The sequence below is a fragment of the Betta splendens genome, chromosome 16 (assembly GCF_900634795.4).
Source record: "Betta splendens chromosome 16, fBetSpl5.4, whole genome shotgun sequence".
Classification (NCBI taxonomy): domain Eukaryota; kingdom Metazoa; phylum Chordata; class Actinopteri; order Anabantiformes; family Osphronemidae; genus Betta; species Betta splendens.
Genome location: NC_040896.2, coordinates 18,559,127 through 18,583,617, shown reverse-complemented (window position 1 = coordinate 18,583,617; position 24,491 = coordinate 18,559,127). Strand labels below are relative to the sequence as shown.

At 43.5% G+C, this 24,491-nt stretch overlaps 1 protein-coding gene and 1 long non-coding RNA gene across 5 annotated transcripts in view; one reads left to right on the top strand and one right to left on the bottom strand.

Annotated features, from left to right (window-relative positions):
• LOC114842715 (uncharacterized) overlaps positions 1-3,727 on the bottom strand; it is an 8,686-nt gene extending 4,959 nt beyond the window's left edge. For both annotated transcript variants that reach the window (XR_003783481.3, XR_008692831.1), the window contains exons 1-2: positions 3,590-3,727; positions 206-359 (exon numbers count right to left, since the gene is read on the bottom strand). This is a non-coding gene — a long non-coding RNA (uncharacterized LOC114842715). The remainder of the gene's footprint in view (positions 1-205; positions 360-3,589) is intronic.
• Positions 3,314-24,491, top strand: zhx2a (zinc fingers and homeoboxes 2a). 3 transcript variants are annotated; one of them, XM_029128508.2, is made up of 13 exons: positions 3,314-3,471; positions 15,877-16,363; positions 16,448-17,170; positions 17,396-17,608; positions 17,886-18,140; positions 18,223-18,432; positions 18,854-18,938; positions 19,091-19,276; positions 20,033-20,427; positions 21,376-21,598; positions 21,725-21,890; positions 22,067-22,174; positions 22,899-24,491. In XM_029128508.2, the coding sequence occupies exons 2-12, from the start codon at positions 16,265-16,267 to the stop codon at positions 22,170-22,172; spliced, it is 2,661 nt and encodes an 886-aa protein (XP_028984341.1). In that variant the 5' UTR covers positions 3,314-3,471; positions 15,877-16,264; the 3' UTR covers positions 22,173-22,174; positions 22,899-24,491. The 3 variants fall into 3 exon arrangements, with proteins under 3 accessions (XP_028984341.1, XP_028984343.1, XP_028984342.1); XM_029128510.3 differs by having other exon boundaries at positions 3,325-3,568; XM_029128509.3 differs by lacking the exon at positions 3,314-3,471 and adding an exon at positions 3,647-3,791.

Below are 24,491 nucleotides of genomic sequence, written 5' to 3'. Positions count from 1 at the left end.
GGCTCCTTTGAAGACTAATGAACCAAAGAGCTGGAATCAAGCTTTTCACCAAAGCCAACAAGACAATAATCAGCACTGTTTAAGAAGCAGAGCTCCACTTTAAAACAGTTTAATCCAACACCACATGGCCCTCGGGGATTTTATGTATTTGCCAGATCCACCAGCGCTGTTAACTTAATTGAACCTCTTCTCTTTTCTTACTTACATGAGCTAATTTGCCAGAACACAGGAGCACAGATGCAACACCAGGGTCTCTCTAGCTGGACGATTCATGATGCTGATGTCCTGTCCTCTCATTGTTTCTGACTCCGACTTCGTGCTTCTCGCTTGCCCTATGATAGCTGCATCGCCAGCACAACCTGCACAAACAACACACATTGCAGCACATTGACAAAAGTGACTCTGCTAAAACAAAAATTAAATCGACACGTTTATAAATATTCATCATTTGTCAATATTAAAAATTTCTTTCTACCCATTAATTAATGTTACTTTGTTTCTAAATCAACACACATGCGGTTTTACATTAGTTAGTCTATTCAGACTGAGGTAGGACCAAAGCAGTTGTCAGTTTTAATTTTCCGCCATTAACAAACAGCCTGTTAACATAAACTCTGTGCTCATTGTTTCCAACCAAACCATTTGATGACGGCTCCACCAAAGGTGCCTGAAAAAGCATTCAACAGCTCAGACCCACACTGAGGCTGTAAGGATCCGCAATTCATCCAAGTGAGTTTGGATAAATTGCAGCATTCACATTTCGCCCTTTGGCAGACATGCAAGCATGCAAGCGAGCAAGCAAAAAGCAATCACAGCACCATCTAGTGACCTTTTGTGTCAAGCACATTCATGAGAAAAGGCCTTTCATGATCTCGGTGCTGAAAATACTGCCTCTGTGCTCAAACGTACATTTTTAGAAAGGGTTTACTTTGAGTAGAATGACAAAAGGAAATCTGTGAGTACAATAACACAAGGTCGTGTAACAGCATAAAATATTTATTGCGACAAAAATAGTTTGAAGCTGACTGTGTGGCTGGTTGGTCTGAGCTTCTGCTGTGGACGAGCTAGTTTTCAGTGACAAAAGGTCAAGTTGAGCTGCTCTGTTATGTGTGACATCACCTCTAATGAAGTTCGGAAGGAGCCCAGAGTGGCAATAAAACCCCCCCTTCTCTCATTCTAAGTGTAATTATGGGCTCCATTTCAAATGGAAACAAACCCTGACGTCATCTATTTTATCTGGCCACGTCTCTGTGCTGCTGTCGGTCTCGGAGAAACCAGCGAGCAAATTGTTCTCACCGGCACCGGCGGTCGGTTTGTTATGATGTGAATCAGCCTGCGGAACAATACCAGGACTTACGACACCCCGTCAGCTCCATCTGCACCGGCCGACCTTCAGAGTCCGCATTCAGCGACTGGCTGCTCGCGCGGCCCCAAGTGATGATCAAAGCATTTATTGATCAAAACATTTATGAGCGTTGAGGTATACGTTGAGTCGCTGCAAGAAAGCACTAAGCAGCAGGGACGTCTCCAGGGATCTGACAGCGTCACAGTACAGCATTCTACAGTAGAGGCCCAGGCAGACACTGCCGCTGTGTTTCCCTCCTTAAGCTGCTGAAATGTAAAAGTTGCCCAACCCTGTGTCTAGATACAGTCGCTAAATATTTACTTTTCAAAGAAGAGGTTTAGCTAAGAGGCGGTTGGCAATTAGCAGCGTCGAAACTAATCACATGATGGATGTTTTGCTCTCAGCTGAGACCTAAATATTAATCATTCCTGGCTCGTGAGAGGTTTCTGTGTTGTGACTGGGAGAGAATAATACGAGTGAATTATTAAGGCATTCTGGAGGAGAAATAACGGCTCTTGATCTCGAATGCGTTCTGGCATTTCGGCTTATTACAGTCATAAAATTGTTGGTGACATCTAATTTATGAGCTTTACTTTTATATTTGTTTTTACCCAGCCGAGGGAATTTAGTCTACACGCAAGCAGCGGCATTAAGAGTATTCAAGGAGACTATCAGCAGCCCAGCTGACATTCAAGCCTTTTCTTCTGACCCGAGCTATTTTTACATCCACCTAATGGTTACAAATGATATCTACAAATATGCTGCGCCTGAATAAACAACGATTTCATCACTACTCGTATAATCATGTTCTCAGCTTTGCTGTTATAGGCAGCCCATCACAATCCAAGACGCTAACGCCTGGCCCCCAAAGCTTATTATTTAAAGTCATTTGTGGTTAAAACTGGCAACCAGTACTAAACCAGTAACGTCAGCATTTTTAAGCGAATCCGACCCCCCAGCTCTAAACCTCAGTAAAGGAGCCTATTCAGCACAAAGGTGCAACATTTTATGATCAATTTACTCTGAATTAGTTTATTTCATTAATTTGAAGAACTGATATTTATACTGGCACCAGTGGCTGGTTTGAATAATGTACATCAGCCCTTACACAGAGAAACACAAATGCCACACAGACACAGGATCCAGTGTCTGTTCAGCGCTGTTGTGTTGAAGGAACCTTTGTTTGAATGTTGCTCATTGTCATGGTAATTACACTGTATTACACTGACTTGGCGTTTGTCATATTCACATAGCTGCATCTTAACTGCGATGTCGCTACTGCAGCCCTGATTTCAGCTGTTTAGCTTCAAACGGGCCTCTCCAGAGCATGTGACAGCAAACGGGCCCCAGAAATGCACTGGATCAAATTGTTTTCTTTTATTACAGATTCCTTCATTTACAGACGCTGATGATGATACATGGACTGCGTTGAGGCCTGATGCCGATTTGCCGCGCGTTTATGCTGCCGCTGCAGGGTCATCCCTGTGTATCCAAGTGCAATCAAGCGAATTCTCGCCTCGTCCTTCGCAGCTGTACGGCACTTTTTAGACCCCGCGAGTAATTAGTTAGACGAAGGCTGGGAGACGTGCATGGGCCAAGGTCATTATCAATTATCACGAGGATCCAGTGGAGGTCACTGTTGTGTATGAGCTCACGGGGACGCGTGTGTGTGTGTGCGCGCGCGCGCGCCTGTGCGTGTGTCACTTCAGGGCACTTTCACTCCGCAGAATAAACGGCGCTGACCTCGGACTAACCTTCGCGGCAGCTTGCGGAGGGGGTTTGGTGAGCGCGAGGGCTGTGACGTGTGCAGGCGGCGAAGCACCACAGCTTCCACCGGTGAAAGCACTGCAGCAGCTCCTCACCTCACGCGTTCACGCGCCCAGACAGCGGGGAGAGTGAGCCGGGAGGGTGGGGGGTGGAGGTGGTGGTGGTGGTGGGCGGGGGGTACGGACGCTCCCCCCACCCCCTAGCCCTCCCCCCTCGGAATACTGAAATATTCAATGAGCTCCCGGCGGAGATTCAGGCAGGCACCAGCGCGGGGGGACCGCTCGACGACACCGGGACGCGGGTCATTCATTTCCACGGCAGCGGACATGCTTCCCGCAGCCACGAGCACGTCTCCTCAGGTCTGGACACACAGTTGTTTCACTTTCGCCCGCCGGCGCGTGAACTTTTCACGGCCAACGCACTATGGATCCGCTACGGACGGACACCGGCGCTCCGGTACGGCATGCAAATACGTACTCTGACGTCGGTGATCATGTGGCTTTTGGCGTAGATCCTCCTTGTGATCGCCAATTCTTCTCTTTCCTGTCGCCTGTTGTCTGCTCGGTTATTGGGCCGCCGCGAGAGTGTTTCAAACAGAACCGGCGTGCTCGCGCGTTCAACGGGGGGGCCTCGGGGATTGTACCGCGCTACGCGAGCATCGCGCCAAAACGGTGGGCAGGTAAGAAATGGAGAAACTCTTCCTCTGGTTTTCAAACGAGCCACGGCGGCTCTCGCTCCCGGTCTGCCGTCAACTTAACGCAGCGCGTAGTTGTTTATTTGTGCCTCCCCGACACCCCCGCGCCTCCGCTATGAATATTTTAACTTGTCTGGTCGCGTGAACTTTGCCTGCCCCTTGTCGTCTACACCTGCGTGCGCGAGACAATGTGTCCGCCAAGTTGCTAATTGGACGTTTTCGCCCCCGCGTTTTGTTGTTTAAGTTTCACTTTAATGCGTAGCGGCGGCGACGAAAAGGCAGAGAGGGGAGACATCGTGTCTACTTTTCCTCCTCCCCGTGTCGACATAACCAGCAAAACATGGCCGTCCTTTGCCGACATGTTGTTACGTCGATGGCGAGAGGGGCACATTTGGGGAGAGAGTGTTTTTTTTCTTCCCGCGCCCCTCTGTCACATCTCGGGGTTTGCCGGCGGAAACGGCCGCCAAACTCGCCGCCGGCGCCACCGCAGCCGCTCGCCGTCCGCGGGGCTGAGGTTCGGGAGCAACTTTTGGAGTCCGACGTTGTTTATGACTTTGATTTTTGCGACTCTGTGATGTAGGCGCGACGTTACCCCTGGTGATGCCTCCTCCCCTCCGAGACCGCGGCTCCGCGCTGCGCCGCATGCGGACGCCAGCGCTCCGTCACTGCAGCAGGCCCCGAACTGGAGTGAAAAGTCAGGCGTGGTTCGTTTAATTCGGGATATCAACTTTGCTTAGTGTCCCGGTCTGTAGGCAGCCGGTGCCGCACTTCTCTGGAGTCCGCGCCGTGTCCTCGCTGCCCCCGGTAAAATGCTCGGTGTGGACTGTTTTTCGTCGCATCTCGGCTTTATGTTTGTCCTAAGATGACATTTCAGTGTTGAATCATAGACGGTGAACCCGAAACGTGGCACATAATTCTGATCACAGACACCGAAGTGCCACCGTTCAAACTCCGTGGTGATGCCCTGAAAACGAGCTCTGGTGTCCATCAGCAGCTTTTCAGTGTTCTAGTTTTTTCCATCATTATGTAATATGATAATAAATCACATGTACTGCATTGAATGGCTTTTGCTGTTTATAATGCTTATGAAGTTTAAATGAACTTATATTATAAGTACTATGTTATATTGGTTGGAGCGCATCCTCCATCAGGCCAGAGGTCAATCGGTGCCAGACTTGTTTACTTGGAGTGATTTTGTACTTTTGTATGTGCTAATAGAGCCAAACGGTGATCAGGAATCAGCTGCAATATTGGCTACAAGTTGAACAAAGCTAAATTATGTTGGTGATGCTGTATATTTTCCAAAGATAAAATTTCGTGCCAGTGATTGTAATACACCTGAAATTGAGCGACGTTGTCAGGAGAAATGTTGCATCATCAGCTGTGTTGAGAGTGAAGCAAATCGTGTGGTGTTGGTTGATTTAACAGACATATTGTGAAATATTTCAGTTCAAAAAGGCACAATTTCATCCCTCAGTAAAACCCTACAGGTGGACCTTCAGATTAAAAAGCATGTTAAGGATAGGAGCTGTCTCCGAGCTTTTCTGTGTTCACATACTGTGTGCGTGTGATGAAATACCTTCATTAGACAACGTTATGTTAGCATTGAAATGACCTTTTCTATTGTGTTCCCTCACTAAAAGATGTAAGTGGTTTTGATCACAGTGCAGTTAACCTGCCTGTCAAACCTGTTACCAGCTATTCCTCTGGGTATAGACTTGGCTCTGCTCGCGAAGCCACGCACTCCTGCTCTTTCTATGTGAAGAGAATTTTTGGCTCATGTTCTTCACATGGTTCTCGCCTGTGATCTGCCAGTTCATACACAATATTTTATAATTCGTAATGACAACCGATTCATTTTTATTGGTGGCTGAGCGATCAAAGGCTTCCTCGTGATAAAAGTGCACCGTTAAGTTTCAGATCACACGCAGGCGGTTGCTGACTGTGCCATGTCTAGCGCAACATTTATGCAGAATAATGGAGGATAACCCGCTAAGAATGTTGCAATGCATATATGTAATTATTTATTTATGAATGCATGCAATTAATGGCCTAATAAAATGAGATTCAGCCAAATCTTAATAGCCTTTGCTTATCCACTTGGAAGTGTAGTATAGAAGAATAGTAGATAAACCCCACAAATTGATTTTCTGTCTAGAAAACATTTTGACAGGTGCAAGATTAAGTCTGTTATACTTAAAATATTACCCAGTATTGTTGTTCCTTCTGTTGTCTTCACAGAATTAATGCGAAGTGAAAATCATTAGCTTTATTTCCAGTAAGGTGTTCGTCAGTTTTCATTTTTGAAGAAGTGGCCTATAAATCTAAACGTACGCTTGTTGAATCTCCTATCTTTCCAGTCTTGCCCAACCATGCGCCGTTTCTCAATGTACTGTGGCCTCTTATAATGTCACAGCCAAAACATCCAGCTGTGAAGTGATCTGCTCTGTTTGTTCCCAGAGGCTTTCATTCGCTTACTGTAGTCAGACGGTGGAAAACGGGCAAGAATCAGTCCCTGACATTCATTTAAATTGAAAATCACAGCGCATCAACAGGAGGATTAAAGGAAAAAACAAAGTACATGAAGATGTTTCTATTCAGATAAATGTCTATACACAGTCTGTACAATAGAGCCTCAGTATCAAAGCCAAAGGTGTCATTTAGAATCAAAATACATTTATTATAATATCATAAAATCTAATTTTATACGACACCCGAATCTGTTTTTGTTACACTTTCATGGCAAAATATATTGAATAGTCAAATTTAATTTATAAATGGATGTATGAAAACTGATTGTTGACAGTTATCATCGCAGCAGATGTTTCATGTGTCAATCAGAGATTGTCTTGTGTAGTTTGTGTCTGCTAACTGGAGCTCGTGCTAAGCACAACATTGACAGTGAAAACATTCTAATTGGAATAATTAAATCAATTGTGTTTACATGTGCAGGTGTGTATAGCTATAGTGTTTGAAGTCACAGCTTCATAACAGGATGTTAAACAGTATTGTCAGTACCGTACATCCAGTAATTGCGTAGTTCAAACATTTTGATTGATATTAAAAGGGTATTTTAACATTATATTTATTTAGATAAATATACTAGTATTTAAATAAATACTACTGTATTTATTGTATTCTATGCTTCACATTGATCTTTCCTGCAGCACCAAGAAAGATGTTGATTAATTCAAAAGGAAAAAAAAAATGTTAGGCATGTTTTATGTCTAACATGACATGCTGTCACTCAGCTGTGAATGTCTTCACACCCTCATTGAAGTAATTTGGAAGCATTACTGTGTAATGACGTATAACCTGAACTATTCTGATTATTATACTGTCTGCTAGAGTCCAATAGACATATGGCTCCAAATTGTTTATTACCAACAAATTCATTTCACTGTGAACAGCAGAAATTGTGCAGACTTGCCTGTAGCAACTTAAGTAAAAATTGATACACCCCATAGCATAAAAATAATGAGTGTTTCTTATGCTATTGACCTTGTACTTGTTTTATAGGACAGTATAGGGAGACTATAGTGATGGGATGTTGTATTTAAGTTGTCGAAAATAGCTTTGTATGAGTAATGGACAGATGGTTGGCTGTGTAGAAATATATTATGCTGAGGCTTTTTTATTCTTTTTGGCTTGTGAGACAAAAGCACCAGTGTAGTGGGTGTATCTTTTTGTTAGCTTGTTGTTAAGTGACACTTAATATGTGACTGGTATACTTAGAGCTGTGCTGTTCAACCTACGGCAGGTTTCAACACATTTGGGTTTTGCCATTTCCGAGGTGAGCATCACACCTCCACATCCAACCGAGCGCCCTGTAATGGCTGTCCATTCTCTTGGTGAAACACTGGAGTGAGTCACCACGGTTGGCGAAGGGAGGCTGTTGTCATCACAGCCTGTCGTGCTCAGCTTGGCTCTGTGATGACATCACCAACGTTTACGTCATGCTTTGTTCCAGTGTTTCAGGTCCAGGTCCACCTCTCTGTTGTGCCTTCGCCTGCTTCTCAGACGTGTTGTTAGGTGACTAAGGCAACCACATGGATGAGCTCATCACCTGTAGGTGGGGTTGAGAGGGAGAGCGTGATGGAGGGAAGGAGACAATTAGAGAGGCCGTGCAGAGGAGTTGCATAGGGACAAGCAAATAGGCAGCATAAAATCAGCAGCGTATAAAGCAGGACGTGATGTCTGAAGCAGAAGGGCTGATACAGAGAAAGAGACGGTTGGTCTGTACTGCACTGAAGGACAGCAGAAGAAATTCCCAATTTTTATTTGAAACTTTAGGATGTAGTTGGATGATTGGAAATCTTCTGTGGTTCTAGGAGGAAGTGGCGACATTTCCAGGTAAACCACACAAAACGGGTCACAGATTTTTGCGTGTAACAGGATTATCTGTTTGCGAAGGCATTGCCTGTCTCCAGTGCCGTAGTGGATATGGTGTCATAGTTTGGTGCCCTTTTGAAATGAAATCGCGGATAAATAGAAAGGCTGGGTTTGGTATTTAACCTGTTGGAAAACCAACCAAAGTTTTGACAAAGAAAGGAAAGAGGACACTGGAGTCAGTGAGTCTAAGCAGTGTGAATGAGAAACAAGAGAGCTTCACAGTGTGAAAGTGCAAGATAAGTGTGTGGGAGTAGAGGCGGGCAACCCGGACCTTACTATTACATATTATACCGTCTGCAGTCAGTCATTTTAGAAGACGTGTATTCATTACCCCATAATAAATATAAGACTTCACTTCTTCTATTCAGGCACTGACTTTAATTTTTTATGAATATTTCAATTAGTCATTCCAGCAACGTGCTTCTGCATCTCTAAGCATGTAGCACCAGACACGGGGCTCCTTTCCTGCAGTCACTGCGGTATTTTACAACTTGAACAACTTCTGCAGTTGACAGATTAAATTCTTCAAAGTTGGCCTTAATTTTATGCGTACAGTCGACGCGCGTACGTCATGTAGGTCGGTCCGGCTAACTCGCCAGTCCTCTGCTGTGTCCCACGCGTTTGAAATTTGCGGACGAATGGAAAGGGTAAAATAAAGTGAGGAGGCTTAGTGAAAGGCCTTCTGCACTGCACCACGTCAGCCACTGGCAGAGCTGGAACATGCCCCTCCCGCCCGCCCGACACCAATGGGGACGGGCTGGAGAGGATTCACAAGCCACACCCACTGCAGGGAAGGCAAAGATTGACAGGTGGGAAATCTGTCTGCACAGGAGCACTCAACGCTCGCTGAGACTCAAGCAAACACGAAATAAAGGAGCGCCAGAATCTCAAGGCTTTCTCATTTCCACTGAACAAGGCAGTTAAGACAAAGATTCTCCCGTCTCAAACATTCATACACACACATGTAGAGATATGCTGCAGGAATAGAAGTATATCTCCTGAACATTATTCCTTACATCCCATAGACATATATCGTGCTGTCGTTTGCAGTGACTACAGTCTGGTAGCTGTTTGCAGTTCGCAGAGCCGCCTCCCACCTCCACCGTCACTGCTGACCTAGATTGCAGGCTGCTGGTTGATGACCCTTGCCCGCTCCATTTGTGTCCCACGGTGCAAGTACTGAGACTAATAACTCTCATCTTAACATCTCTAGTCAAAAGGAGCTACATGTGCAGTTTTATTAGGGTATTGAAGTCTTGAAAGTTGACATTGTGGAGCCCATGGATTGCATAAGATGGAAAGAACACCGTTATCAGCGTCACTGGCTGCCTGTGCACAAGGCCGCGGGGAAAGTAAAAACAGGAGCACGGAGTTTGGAAAAAGGAAACTAATCAAGAGCTGCTGATATCTTGGAAGCTGTATAAAGTGCTAAATGGCATAGACAGACTATATATGTTGATTTTAATGGCCAGCAGGCAACAAAAACACATAGCTATATGTTTGTTGTAGGTTCCTCTGCACTGACTTGCCAACAAAAGCAGAACTCAATTATGCCTCTGATCGGAATGTTAAAGAAAACCATGGGTGACTGTCACACACAAGGTTTGCTCCCTCCGACTGTCACTGGGATGTGCTAAAGCTAAAGATTTGTTTTCGTGCGGTGCTGAGTGGGCGCCGTTAACCTTGCTGTCGCGCAGGAAAAGTAAAGTTGAGTCGGGTTTTAAGCATCGCTGCTGTCGTGACACTGATTGACCTCTGCAGGGTTTCTGCTCCTGGATGCGTGCACACACGCTGTCTGTTGGCTGTAAGTGTTACCATGGCAACCCAACCATCAGCTGTGGAGTGGGTGACACTTGGATATTTTTATAGTTTGCCCTTTGTGTGCGTGCCTGTGTGTGTTCAGTGAGGAGACAGGTCTGGCGATGTGAGACTTGTGGGTGGGGGGGGGGGTTTATAGGAAGGCTGGCTTACAGTCAGTCCATAATATTGTGTACAATGGTTTCATCAATATCTGTGAAAGTTTGGCAACCTGCCCTAAAAGCCATCGGTGACACTGGCATAAACGGGTCATTCCACTAAAACGCCAGCTGCAATGTGTTACATGAACTTTGAAGCATGTGCCAGTTAGCAACACATTCAGCAGAAATTGTCCAGAAATACCAGTGTTTACAGGCCATTTAGAAACACTGTTTAATTAGTGTGTCCACAAAGAGCTGATGAGTTTCTTCTGAAGTGTTAAAAGTTGCACTCGGCACAAACCGGGCAGATATATCTTTAGGCAGAACCAGAACAATCAGCCCAATGTTTCCTGTCTTGATGCTAAGCTAAGCTAGCCACCTGTCAGTTTCCTAATGCAGCAAATGGCAAATAATTATGTCTTCTTACATGCTTGTCTTTCTATTTTAAGTGCATTAAATAATACATTTACCCTTTTACCCCTTTTATAATTACCTGCAGAAATAGGGTTTAGTGACAAAACTACCATTTTCACCATTCATTAACATTTAGTCATCATCCCAGTCCAGGAAAAGTAGCACTGCTCTGTTGCTATGCAGACCACACCAGGCACTCAGACACAGTGCAGTACTTAGCTTTGCTCCAGAGCAGCCATGTGATGAGATTTAAATTAATTCTGCGACGGTCCGAAATTCTGCCTCTTCCACCCCTGCTGGGACCGTGTATTAATGGTGACGACGTCTCTCCTCACCCACACAATTCAGACACACATTGTCCTCCTCACTGCAGCGGCGGACTTGTGGAACAAGCAGTCAGGAGGGAAAAATACACACGGAACAGACAGAGATGGAGAGAATGGCAACAAAGCCGTGTGTACACTCCCTCTGCGCTGTATGCGTTGAACAGCTTTAAAGTTTAATTTAACCTCAAAGTTGGGCTCGGTTCTGCTTGGTTTGTGCTTCTGTCTTATTAGTCCTGTTCTAACTGGTTGGTTCGTACTTCATGCTAGGCTCCTGGTGTGTGACCCACGGAGGTTGCCGTTCGTATGCCTTGTTTTTATGATGGCTGCAAAACTGTGGCGCGCGCTCACCGAAGCTGCGTTTCTACTGTACATACAGTTCTGCAATTATCTGCACCAGAATCTGCCTGTCGCTGGGTTTAATCTTCATCCTGGCTGTTGTGGCACAGGACAAATAGTAGGAAGCTTTGCAAGAGACTCAAGTAAATCTCATCAGTCTGGCTGCATTATATAATTTTGTGTAGGGGACGACTATCACATAATAATAGAGCGGTAACCTTTTCCTTAACATTACAGCTACTGCAGTTACCATAGAGACCCAAAAGAAGAGCTCTTTTCCAATAATTACATAATTACAAACATCAATCATAACAAGTGTAGCTAGGGACATATGCATTGACAAGTTGCCCTGTGGGTAAGATTGACGCATTAGTGCAGAAGAGCACTTTCCCAAAGTTCCCGTTTTTGAGATCCGATTCTGAGCCATTTTTTTTCTGTACTACTTTGATTACATTAATGATACAGAGAAATGGGATCCGAGTGGAGTGTGCCGCTGTGACTCATCTGCTCACTGTCGTTGCCTCCTCACTGCTGTTTGGATGGTTATCCGTCCTATTGCACCACCGTTTCTGCTGTATCAGATCATATGTCTGTCTTCATACATTAGACAGGCTCAGTGGTGCTGAGGATTTCTATTGATTTCCCCTGTGTTCACTCCAGTTTGTATGCCAGTGTGTAGCCTAAACTGATTTCTGCCAGGGCTGATAAATGTATTTGCTGCCTGGCAGCATTAAAGGTAACTCCTTCAGAGAGATGGCTCCAGTAATATAATGCACCAATCAGACAGCAGGCAAGTACAGACAGACGGGAAGGCAAGGGGCTGCCAGGCTGAGTATTCATACAAGTTTAATGAGCATCCAGACAGTGGGGAGTTTGTGGCTCCAGCACTGAGCTCACACTGCACACAGAGGCTAACAGGCTGACTAGGTTAGACACACTAACGAACAGGTGGGAGACTAGCTGCTTGACCAGGGTCGAGCCTGCAATAATTAACGTTTACTGTGTTGAGAATAAGGTGAAAGTGATCAAGTGGCAAATTCAGACAGCAGCGTGAAACATTACTTTGAACTCTGTCTGTGCGACATTTGCAGCCAATCAAAGAGCACAGAGAAAAGACTTTTTCTCTCAAGGACACCTTTTGTCACTGCAACTGAAGACTATTGGTAGGGTAATAAATTATAGTAATAATAAAATCTGACTGACCGTTGGTTGAATATATACTATGCCTTGATTATTAATCACACTGCGCCAATTATCTTTTCCATGATGCCATTCAGTGCTCCTAGGTATCCTGCCAAGGCAGCGCGAGAAAGCCCCTCCCAGCTCTGCTGCAAATGATAGACTAGTGAGGCTGCGGGTGCCAGTGTAATTTCAGTGTTCAGCAGTCTTTACACAGACTTCTCTCTTTGTTTGAGACAGTCAGTGCACACAAGTTTAACCAGACTGCTACAACTCAAGCTGCAGAGCTGATTGTATTTATTTAGTGTACAATAATGTTTTTTTTTTCTGACTTCATCTCTTCTCAAAATTTAAATTGTCTTCAACGTTTCTTTTTCTACAGACGACTCAATAAGCAATTAGTAAAATGCAAAGCCATTTCTTTCATTTGATGCCTTCTTCTGACAATCCAGCAGCAGCCTTTACAAGCAATATACACTTTGTGTATATTACATAGTTGTAATTGTCCATAGTTTGTCTTTATGCTTGTTCATTGTTTGGGCTTTGTCAGCACTGAGGCGGTTGCAGAGGTTCAGCAGGTCACAGAAAGTGGCTCTTCAGCTGCAGCTGACAGCTGCATCTCCATTTCCTATTTGGCAGATCTTTACTGCATTTATGGATTCATGGACAAGACCCATAAAGCCAGATAGTGATCGTTGCACTATGACACCATATTTACTCTGTAGTTGTGCTACATGTGCTCTCAAGACTTTGTATTTATCTGTATAGCACTCAAAACGGGGTTAATAGTTTAATCAGAAAGCATGTAAGCTTTTCTGCTACCTGTCGAGTCTTTCTTCCCCCCATGCTCTTCATGACTGGCTTTGATTGCAATGGTAAGTGAGCCTGGTCCGTGACCTTTCCCATCGGCTTTCAGTGACTGAAGCGGAAACGGTGCAAACCTGCACACCACTTGGCAATGTGCAGGAGGGGGATTTTCCATGTTAAAAGCACTCCGCTTGACGGTTTCTCCTTCAGCCTTATCACTGTGGATTGTATTTTTTGTCGGTTATTGAACACATCAGATACAGTCCCGCATGCAGTTTGCTCATCCCTGTATGTACAGTCTCTGTCAGTGACACGGATGTAGCAGCTACTTGACTATGGCTCTACGTCCACGGTTGCTATAGCGACACCATGGTAATGAGTCTGCATTCTAATGATGCCTCAGTGGGTTGTTTGAGGAGTTGAGATATCTCGGGACAATGAGTTGAATAGCGAACGATGGCCTTAAAGCCTGAAGGGTATGGAGTGATTAATGTGTGACGGTTGGAGTGGTCCAGATGAACTATGTGACACTTTAATAATTTGATGACTGCAGGCCTTACTGACTGACTTGACCGAATAAATATAGATTTACATTTTATTATAAATGTTTGCAGTGTCCGTATTATGCTTAACTTTCAAATCCGTTTATTCATATTTATTTGTACAGAAAACCATCAAATCCCACTAGGGAACATTTGGAGAGGGGGAAAAACTCCCTGAACCTCCAGGAAAATCAGGTTCAGGGCAGGTGGTCATTTCCCTCAACTGGTTGGGGGTGAGGGGATAGTGATCAGAGTATTATTAAGTATAAAAAATATATACATGTTATCTTAATGCAGGAGCATTTTCTTTCTATTTTACATTTTTCCGTGGATAAATTGTGAGAAGGTGAAACAGCACCTTCCTACAGCACGACCTAGCTGAAATTTCCGCTGCATACTAGAGCAGGTTCTGAAGACGGGCATCCATTTAGATCGTTTGAAAAGATAACAGCTGTTTCAACCTTAGAACAGGTAAAGTTAATGTTCTGTAACGGCCAAAAAAACATTTCTGCCAGGTATCACTGTCTCTGTACACTCAGTCGAACCAGCGCCAGACGACAGTAGAAAAAAATCTCATGCTTACCTCAAGCTTTGGAGTCCCTGACTACGTGTGAACGGGCACCTGGCTTAAAATAATATGACAACTTTAGGTGTGATCGTGCCGGTAATTAAGATCTTCACACCAATGTCTTGTACCAATATTTGTTCTGAAGTACCGTGTTTGTATAGTGTTGTATATGGGAGATTTTAATTTGAAAGAGGACTTTCCCTCTTCCTCTGTGCTGACTTGGGTTTTACGGCACCTCATTATGTCCTCCATAAAAGTGCACCACTGCTGCATCGACTCATTTGATTTTTACTCATGTGAATATGAGTATGAAGCTTTAGTGTTAGGCCTCCAGAATATCAATAGACCTTTCCAGTCAGATAAGCTTCTCTCATTCGCCTCTCATTATAATATTGTCCTGGGAAAATTTTTCTTGGAGGTGTCATTTCCACACAAGCCATATGAAGAACCTTTATATGCACCTCGCGCTGCTTTTGTTTCTGGCCCCTTTCTATTCACACACAGATTTATTATTAGTCACATTCTCAGTACAACTTGTATTACTGACGGCAGCAGACCTGTCAGTTGCAAATACTTGCATACTGTCTACATTGTCAAATCATTTATCAAACTGTAATGTTGAAACTTTACCTTACTTGGCATAAATAGACCACAGTAGACCTTGTGTGAAGATGAACTGAAAAAAAAAGATCCATGTCAATTTTAAGTGGAATAACAGCTGCCAGCTCAAGTCTCAGCCAAGTAAAACTGACGAGGAATAATTGTAGCAGGTGTTTGCTGAAAGTGGCCGAAGTCCATATGGTTTCAAAAGACTGTTACTCATCATGTTAATTTTTTTTTAGTACATGTTAGAAAAATAACATACATGCTAATTCAAATATTGTTTTAATTTCCAGCAACTTATTCACTCTAAATAGTGCGGCTAAGTTGTTTTTCCAGTCCAGAAACTTTAACCCAAACAAATGTGGGAGAAACAATTGAACTCCAGCAGTTGACCTAGAGTAGTATGTAGTGCATGTTTTGTCTGACCAGCAATGGAAAAAAACAATTTTCTCTACAGTGCCAAAATCACAAAACAAAGAAAATAGTTGCTTAATCGTGAGGTTATGGACTCACCACACTGGTGAAAGTGCCACTGGATTACTTCACTCACTGTTTCTGCTGTTCATCACCATGAAGCAACACTTTTCAGTTCAAGTTCATTATTGGGTCTTTGCACTTTTTTTTAAAGCTTGCCTTTAGCACACGCATGTCCTGCCCTCCGCTGTAGGTCGGCCTTTTTTTGACCCTTTTTATTTTGAGCCATTTTAACAGCTTGCTGGATGTCGACTCTACCTCTTTTGAGTGGTGACATGCTGCTAAGCTGAAAGATTTCAGCGTGTTGCTGTACTCAAAATGGTCAAACTGTCCTGCTGTAACACCTATTCAAGACACTTGGAGACATAATGTTTTTTTTTGTTCACATTGATGTGAGATGTGTAATTGTGCAGGCCTATGTTACTCTATAATTTATATACTCTTATTGATTGTTATTTTCCATTTGTCCAGGTAATGTCCTGTCATGCAGCTGCAAGAGGTCTGTCAGGACTGGAGCTGACACAGTCAGCGAGCCCAGCCTACCCAACATCACAAGAGCCTCATCTCTACAAGATCTTTACCTTTTTCTGCTCCTCTCTATACAACCAATAACTGGGCCGCAAGTCAGCATTGGTCAGACTCATAGGCGTCCCATCATACAAACGGTGTGCTAAACCTCATACTAAAAAGGCGTGTGTGTGTGTGCTCGAACACCAGCTAGTCCTCGTAGCTGTCGTTTAGCACGCCTGGCTCAGATTCTGAGTCCTGGGCCTCTCAGCCATAACCTCCTTCACTTCATCCCTGGCCAACAACAAGAGGGCAGAAGTCCATCAGGTCCAATCGAGGATCCACAATCATCATGTCCAGTCGTCGAAAGGCATCCACGCCTTGTATGATCCGACCTGAGCAGACCATGGTGGAGCTGGATGATGAGGCAGAAGAGTCACAAGACATGGAGGTAAACGTAACATGTGCCTGCATTTTCTTTAATGCATTTCCAGCCGACTTTTTTCATCTAAATTCTGCTTTTTCTTGCCGCCAGACGACAACAACTGGGAACCATACTGAGGAGGGATCTATGGGGACACACCCCTCCTCAGAAGCAGAGCCATCCATGGACTTGGATCAATTAGACAGGGCCTCAAACCCTCCCACTGCTCCAGACAAAGCAATGACAGAGCCGCCAGACCTTTCCAAGCCTGCCCGTAGGCAGCAGGGAGGCTACGAGTGCAAATACTGTCCCTTCTCCACACAGAACCTCAACACTTTCAAAGAACACGTAGACGCCAACCACCCTAATGTCATTCTTAATCCCCTATACCTGTGTGCTGTCTGCAACTTCAACACAAAGAAGTTTGATACCCTGACGGAACACAACGAGAGATGTCACCCGGGGGAGACCAACTTCAAATTTAAACGCATCAAAATGAACAACCAGACAATCTTAGAACAGACAATAGAGGGTTGTAGTAACAATGCAGTTATTTACAACGCTTCTAACGCCATCTCTGGCAGGGGAGACGAACTATGTAACCTGCCACTCGGCAAACCCACCACAGTCAAGATTGCAAAACCAAAAATGTTGTCATCAGAAAATAAACGGACAGATTCTCAGTTGGTTAAACTGACGCCTGATCTGACCAAGAAGCCAATCACAGCTGTCAACGTAAATGGGACAGTGATCATTCCTGATTCCAGTCTGCTCAAAGCAGACGGCCTTTCTCACATCATGCCTTCTCTGCAGCGGCCTGTAAACTATACCCAGGTAGGAAACGCAATGGAGGAAGCATACGGTTATTGTGATTTAGTATTTCCCACTGATCTAATTATTTCTGTTTAAATGATTTCATGGTGTCATTTGTCAGTATCGCATGCTAAGTACATTATTTAAGACAGTTACCAAAATAGTACAATTGTAATTTTACTGTGTTAGTCTTATTTCTGTGAGGACAAGAAAAGCCCAATGCATTTTATATTGTTGTTATTTCAGGTGCCGAAGATTGCAGTGCCCCTCAACACAACCAAATACAACCCCTCCCTAGACGACAACTTGACACTCATCTCTTCCTTTAACAAGTTCCCCTATCCGACACAGGCTGAGCTGTCCTGGCTCACTGCAGCTTCAAAGCATCCGGAGGAGCAAATCAAAGTCTGGTTCACTACACAGAGGCTCAAACAGGGCATTAGCTGGTCACCTGAGGAGGTAGGAATGATAGTAATGATCATATCATAACCAAGATTATATTTTATTTGTACTAAAGTATGTTTCTAAATCAATTTATTATTTTTTTGATTTAGTTTTATTTGAAACACATCCTAAATCTGGTCCTTGATTTCTGTTTTATTTAAAAAAGGCCCTACTGTCTAAAACCATTATTCACTGTATTGATCTAGTAAGTGTAGATATTACTGTTATTTTATACAGACAAGGGGGTTAAATTGTTGATGAGAGTATAACAAGTACTTTTCTGTTTCACCAGGTGGAAGAAGCCAGAAAGAAAATGTTTAATGGTACAATCACTTCTGTGCCTCAAACCTTTACTGTGGTTTCTCCTCAAATCAAATCCCAATCATCCACCAACCACTCTGCAGCCTCTAAGCCTTCACAAACAACCCCCTCCGTGCTCCAGCCCCTCCCTTGTCAGCTTTTGGGACAGACCAGCCTGGTTCTTACTCCTGTTGTGAATGGCTCTACTGTCACCTGTGCACCACTGGCACTCACAGTTGCCAACCAGGTAGAAAACCAGGTCCTCCGGGAGTAACACAAACAGCATGCTTGCAGTTTATGCATTAGATTTTTTTCCATGAATACTACAGGTGGCGCAGTCTCTCAAGCGACCGCTCGCATCTCCTGTAATCACTACGGAAAGTAAAAGACCCTCCATTATCCAGACCATCTCAGCACCGATGGCCAAGGTGGCCTCACCTAAAGTACTGAGTTTCACAGTTGACCCTAATAAAACAGCAGAGCAGCTGTCGGTCCTGAGGTCCAGCTACACACACTGTCCTTTCCCTGAGGAGGATGAGGTAAGAAGCCATAGTAAATCTGTGTAATTGTGCTGTCATTGTCAACCTTCAGTCAGGTCCATTAATTTCAAGACTTTATGGCCTTGTTTTGTTTGAAGGCAGTTTAACTCTTAATCTGTTCACTTGTAATGAGCTAATATGGCATTATTATACACTGGACAAAAGAACAGCTGAGCAGCCACTTATCTAATAGTCAACAGTACACAATATGTTTCATAATATGTAACAGTAGATTAAAGCTGAAGTTTTAAGCACATCCCTATTTCATAGAGAGCTAAAATTGAAACTGGTGATTTTGTCTAAATATTTGACCCAACCATGACATTTTAGATATATAGATTTATGGGTTATATTTTGTGTCAGGGCTACCATTGATGAATGCCCATACTTACGGTGTGTGTTAAATCATGTTATATGACAGATTTACAGGCTGATAGAGACCACAGGGCTGTCGAGAGGAGAGATAAAGAAATGGTTCAGTGAACAGAGGCTTCTTAATCTTAAAGGTATGTTATGTTACGTGATAAATGCAACATTTGTAATTTTTCAAAAATTTGCCTTTTGTCAGATGAAAAATTGGGGCCACTGGAAATTGGCATCTCAAAAGGTAACGTTGGTTTTCTTCTTTTTTTTTTATTTTCTCTCTCTCGGGTTGAAGGGGTCCCTCCACCTCCAGTGCTGGTGAAAGCCGAGGTCTCACCAGCGCCTAAAGACGGACCTGTACGGAAAGCAGTTCCCAGCCAGTTTCCTCTGCTGGAAAGGGTGAAGGGGAAGTCATCAGAGCAGCTGAAGGCGCTCGAGGAGAGTTTCCAGAGAAGCAGTTCTCCAACTGAGGCAGCACTAGGTGTGGTGCCTACAAAACTTAAAACAAATAAACAAAGTCACATGCTGGTGAAAATAGAGTAGTAATTTCCCAAATTCAGCTGATTCCAAGTGTTATTCTGAGTTCAGACCTTTCAAATGGGCATAGGCAGCACAGTGGTGTAGTGATTAACACTGCCTCGGTTTTATATCTCCAGGTACTTCTACTTGCTCCTGCAGTCCAAGGACCAGTCAGTCAGGTTAATTGGAGATAGGTGTGAGGGCCAGTGGTTGTCTGTCTGTTTGTGGCCTTGTCCAGCATGAACCAGTGACAGCTGGGATAGGAAAGCAATAAGATGATGGATATGAACATATTTTGTATTTTTATTGGTCTTTACAAAAACAGCTAATGAGGCAAACGTCCTTTTAGGTTGTTTTTTATGTAAGTTCTGAACAACTTTCATAGAAAACAGAACAAATTTATAAAGAAGCGAGGACATTCTGAAGCTACTGAAGTAGGATAAATTGGCTTAGACTCAACTGGTCAGAGTAACAGCTGGTAGTATTCTTGCCAAGTCCGGTATCCTCCCTTTGTAACTTGGGTATTAAAACAATTTTCAGTTGCTTTTTTCAGAGCATATGACTTAATTTTTTTTACCCTAAAGGAGCTGCAGGCCCTTCTCTGGTAGGAATCCATATGACAGAAATGGTTTTAATGAGCCAATTTCCCCAGGTTTCCAAAAAGGCCCGTTTCAGGCAGCACAGCTCATCTGATCTCCTGAACTCTGTTCTACTGCAGACCAGCTGGCCCAGGAGACCAGGCTGTCTAAGACCGAGGTGGACTGCTGGTTTTCAGAGCGCAGGGCACTAAGGGACAACATGGAGAAGGCTTTACTCACCATAGCCTCAAAGAACACAGAGGACAAAGTAGACCGTCCCAAAGTCTTGCTGAATGGAGGGTCCCATCGAGAGCAGGACGGGAAACTATCACACTCCTCTCTTCACCTCCCTGCCCTCTCCTCGTCCTCCCCCCCTGTTCTTGCTGCTTCGTCCCCTCACCCACCGACCCTGTCCTCATCAGCATCTCCTCCCATCCTCACGTCGTCATCATCCTCTTCTCCCCATCCTCCCATACTGTCAGCTTCCACCAGCCCAGCTCCGATCACAAGCCGCTCCCTCAGCCTGCTCAGAGAGGTAAGAAGTGCCGAACATCACATCACAAGTTAGAACTTTAATGTAGGTGTAATGACACATCAGTGAGGCTAAAGGTAAACGCTCTATCTGTGATGATACTGAACTCAAGAAGCAGCACTGTGAATCACAGCACATAATAACATTGGCTTATACGAGAATATTTTCAGTGAGGTTAGAAACTACTGTAGGTGACTACCTGTCAGAGAGATCCTGGAGTGGTGTTGTTTTCAGAAATAACAGGATTTCACAGGATTACAAAGCTTTTGACTAGAACATACAGTCCCATTCAAAAGTATTGCATAATGTATTAGCAAGGCTACGTCATTGTGCTTTCTGCATTTAGGATATAAATGTAAATATTAGACCAAAGGGCAGAATTTTCAGCTTTTTATACTATACCTTCTGTATCGGAGCCCCATTTTAGCTAATCAGAACTATTTAAAAATAATAAAACTCTAAACATTTATTTGCGTATGTGTGCTCTTTTGAAAGACCTAAATAAAACCAGCTGTGGAAGGAGCCTGTATATCCATGAGCATCCAGCTGCAGTACTTTTAAGCTGTGCGACATGTTATGCAGGCATTTACTGATGACCTATATATTTTAGGCTACAGAAAATGATGGCTTAAAAGCGAGAGCATCAACCGTATATGTCTATATCAAACATAGCCTGTGTAATTATAGTATTGTACTGTGGAATTTAAAAATAATAGAATTAGACCAAAGTTTTGAGCCTACATAAGAGAGCTGTGGGGATTCTGCTGCTGGTGTTATGCAACAGAGGAGTTTACTTTGGACTGTAGTGGAGAAGTAAAAGGCACTATGAAATGCGAATATAAGTACTAGTACACTTAATGTACTTGTGCATGGTCTTAACAGGTAATACAGGTGTTTCCTGTCTAACAATGAAATTAATCAGGTCTTAAAATGACACATCTGTCTTGACAGATGTTCTGTCGGACCCAGTGGCCATCTCCTGATGAGTATAGCCAGCTGGAAACCCAAACAAGCCTGGGACGCACTGACATTGTTCGCTGGTTCAAGGACCACCGCTCAGCACTGAAGAACGGTGAATCTCTGGACTGGATGGAAGGTGTCCAAAGCCAAGGCCGGGACCAGAACGGGTCTGAGAAAAAGCAGGGTGTTTCATTAGAAGTCACTGCTGTGACAGGTAAACATTTAAAAATCTAATCTTTCTTCTTTTTAACATCTAGTCTCACTAGTCTCATAGCGTCTCATTTTATCAAATTAGTGATTTTTTTACATTTTCTGCTTTTGTGCATGTTTTATCTTTCAGCTGCTGCAGTGGAGGAGGCTGGTGAGAACACAGCAGCTACAGAGCAATCCAAGCTGTCTGATCAAGTCAAAGTCCAGCGGTTGAATGACCGATTAGCCCACAGTGTGGCAGATCTTGGTAGAACCAGACCGGACCAGAACAGTTTTAACACTGCAGATAATGGGAGGTGCGTGGAAAAACGGAAACTGCTTTTTTAAGCAGATATGCTGCTTTGCATTAACTACTTTTATTAGTATCATTGGCAAGAGTTTCATGCTTGGTCTATATTATTGTTTAAAAGAAGCAAGAAGAACTTTCTGTGAGTGTGTCCAGTTCTTAGTATTTAATCTTTTGTGTCTGCAGGTGGGTAAAGGTGAACGTTTCGGTTGGGGATGAGCATGAAGGTGCAGTGGAAAGACGGAGGCTTTCAACAGACTCTGATGTTATGACTTCAAAGGTCACTGGGTGACGGTAGGTTAACTTGGTGAACTATCCTGTGATACTAGGGAGTGTGAGGTTTAAATTAATTACAATAACAACTGATGTCAGGAGAGTAAAACAATTAAATCTTAAGATTTTCTGATTATTGTGGTGACTGTACAGCAAGTGCTTCTATAATTTTACTGCACATTTGTAGAACAATCTGTTGCTTTTTTTCTGCTGCAATAAAAAAGAGACAGATTTTAAGCTGCTTTATTGAGTTTCACAACAAAAACAATGAGCCAAAGGACTCCATAAACCTACAAAGAGGGTTAAGTATAGTTATAGAAAACAAGATGTTGCACAGCTGCTTGTTCGCTCAGTGCAAGCTCAGAAAGGGTCCAGCCCCCTATTACACTAACCAGATATTGGCAACAGACAGTGTAGCTGAAGATGGGGTTTTACAGCTTCACAATGTGCCTTGGCTTAAGTGAAAAGAAAAAAAATAGTGAGCTGTTGCTTTAAGAAGCCACAGCTGCAGCCTCCCGCTACCCAGGAAGTTATTAGTGGGTAATTACCTCTGATTGGTCCTTCAAAAACATGGCATGCTGGGATGGCAGGATGATGTTTGGCCTGCACCCTTATTAGCATTGCACATGTCAAAGTGTCTTTTTTGCCCACTCTAACACACATGTAATTTGTTTCAATATAGAAATGTGAAGAAGTTGTATATATTGAGAACACAGGTCAAGTGTAATGTTTGGTTTTGTTCTAGCTGGACTAAGCCATACGCTGCTGAGTCATTGACCACCAGGCGACGACTTAATGCGACCAACGGTGAAGGAACTGTCCACCTGCCCTCACAAAGCGCCAGGGACTCTGGAGTTTCACTGTTGAAGCACTGATGCAAGGTGCAGATGCTGACATTAAGAGGAGTGCCAAAGCTGGACTTGATGCATTGTTCTTACTACTACTAACTACTACCACCCTTTTTTAAGAAGCACCCTTGTAAATATTTTTCTGTATTACAAAAAATGTTTGTACAGTTTTATTGGGAGGGCAAGTTTTGTTACATTTTTTTTTAATAAGTCTGTTGGTGCGCCCAAACCTGGAATGTTTTTGTTGTTGTCTATGTTTAAAGATCAAAGTGTATGATAGTTTGTTATTCGCGGAGAACCTGTACTTTTTTTTTGGGGGGGGGGGAATCGAACTTGCACACTGCTCTTATGAGTCTTTGATGGCACTTCAATATATCTTCGCTGTAGTGAAAGATATTCTCAGACTAGTCCGCTTCATCTCAAACAGTAACTTCTCCTTTTCTCCTTCAGCGTCACTGCAACTTGCCCACATTGAATTACGCTGAAGGTGCAAATGACTCAAACGGTGCTTGAGGGGCAGTTAGGAGTGACTGCGCCCTGGGACAGTACTGCTAAGAGGCCACAGAATGAACTGCTACATGGGCAGACCAAGACTAAAAGCATTAGGGTGAATGAATAAATGCACTGTACTTCCTAACTTGTAGTAACTTTTCTAGTCAGCTGGTTATGGCATCAGCATCTGAGGCTTATTCAACATACAATACAGAATGTTCTTTCTTTTCTGACACGCAAATGATTAAGTGAAGAGAGTGGAGTGTCTATATGATCGCACCATGCTGCCTTTTCAGCTCTCTTTATCTCTGGACATTTCCTCACTGGGTAGAGTACCGACTGGTGATGGTGATTTCAGCTTGTCACATAAAACTTGAAATATTTTGACTGATCCTGACAAGGACGTTTTGGTGCAAGAGTTTCATGCATGGATAAAATATTCAGAGCTTCTTTATTTAACCCATTCTGGATTTCCGTTGCTCAGCCATGGTCTGTAAACACAGCTCTTTGTCTTCTCCCTGTTTTCTGGCTTTCGCTAGGCCCTTATATTCAAAGCAGAGTTTAGTTGAGTGGATTTCTGTACAGTCAGTTCAAAAGTCATAAGACAAAAGAATCACATGCTTTCGTGAAAACCAGCAAAAGCATTCGCAGTCTTTGCCAGATCTCATGTACTGCTCGCATGTGCTTCAGCTCCTTTTCAAAAACACTTCAAAGGGATTTCTGGGTCGGATGAAACTCCTTACAATGTTTGTGAAAAATGAAGATCAAAAAAGAAGACAAGTGCAGCTGTCATGTTTAATTTGACCATGATCCTCATTTGAACAGTAGGTGTATGGCTGTTTATTGGCTGAATGTCAAATGCCGCTGCTGCTCTAGTTTCACGTTCAGACAAGTATCTGGGATACTGTACATTTGGTTGACTAGTACAAAATACTGCTTGCAATTTTATTTTCTACTCTGCTGTAACTCAATAAACACACAAACTGCCTGTAAACGTG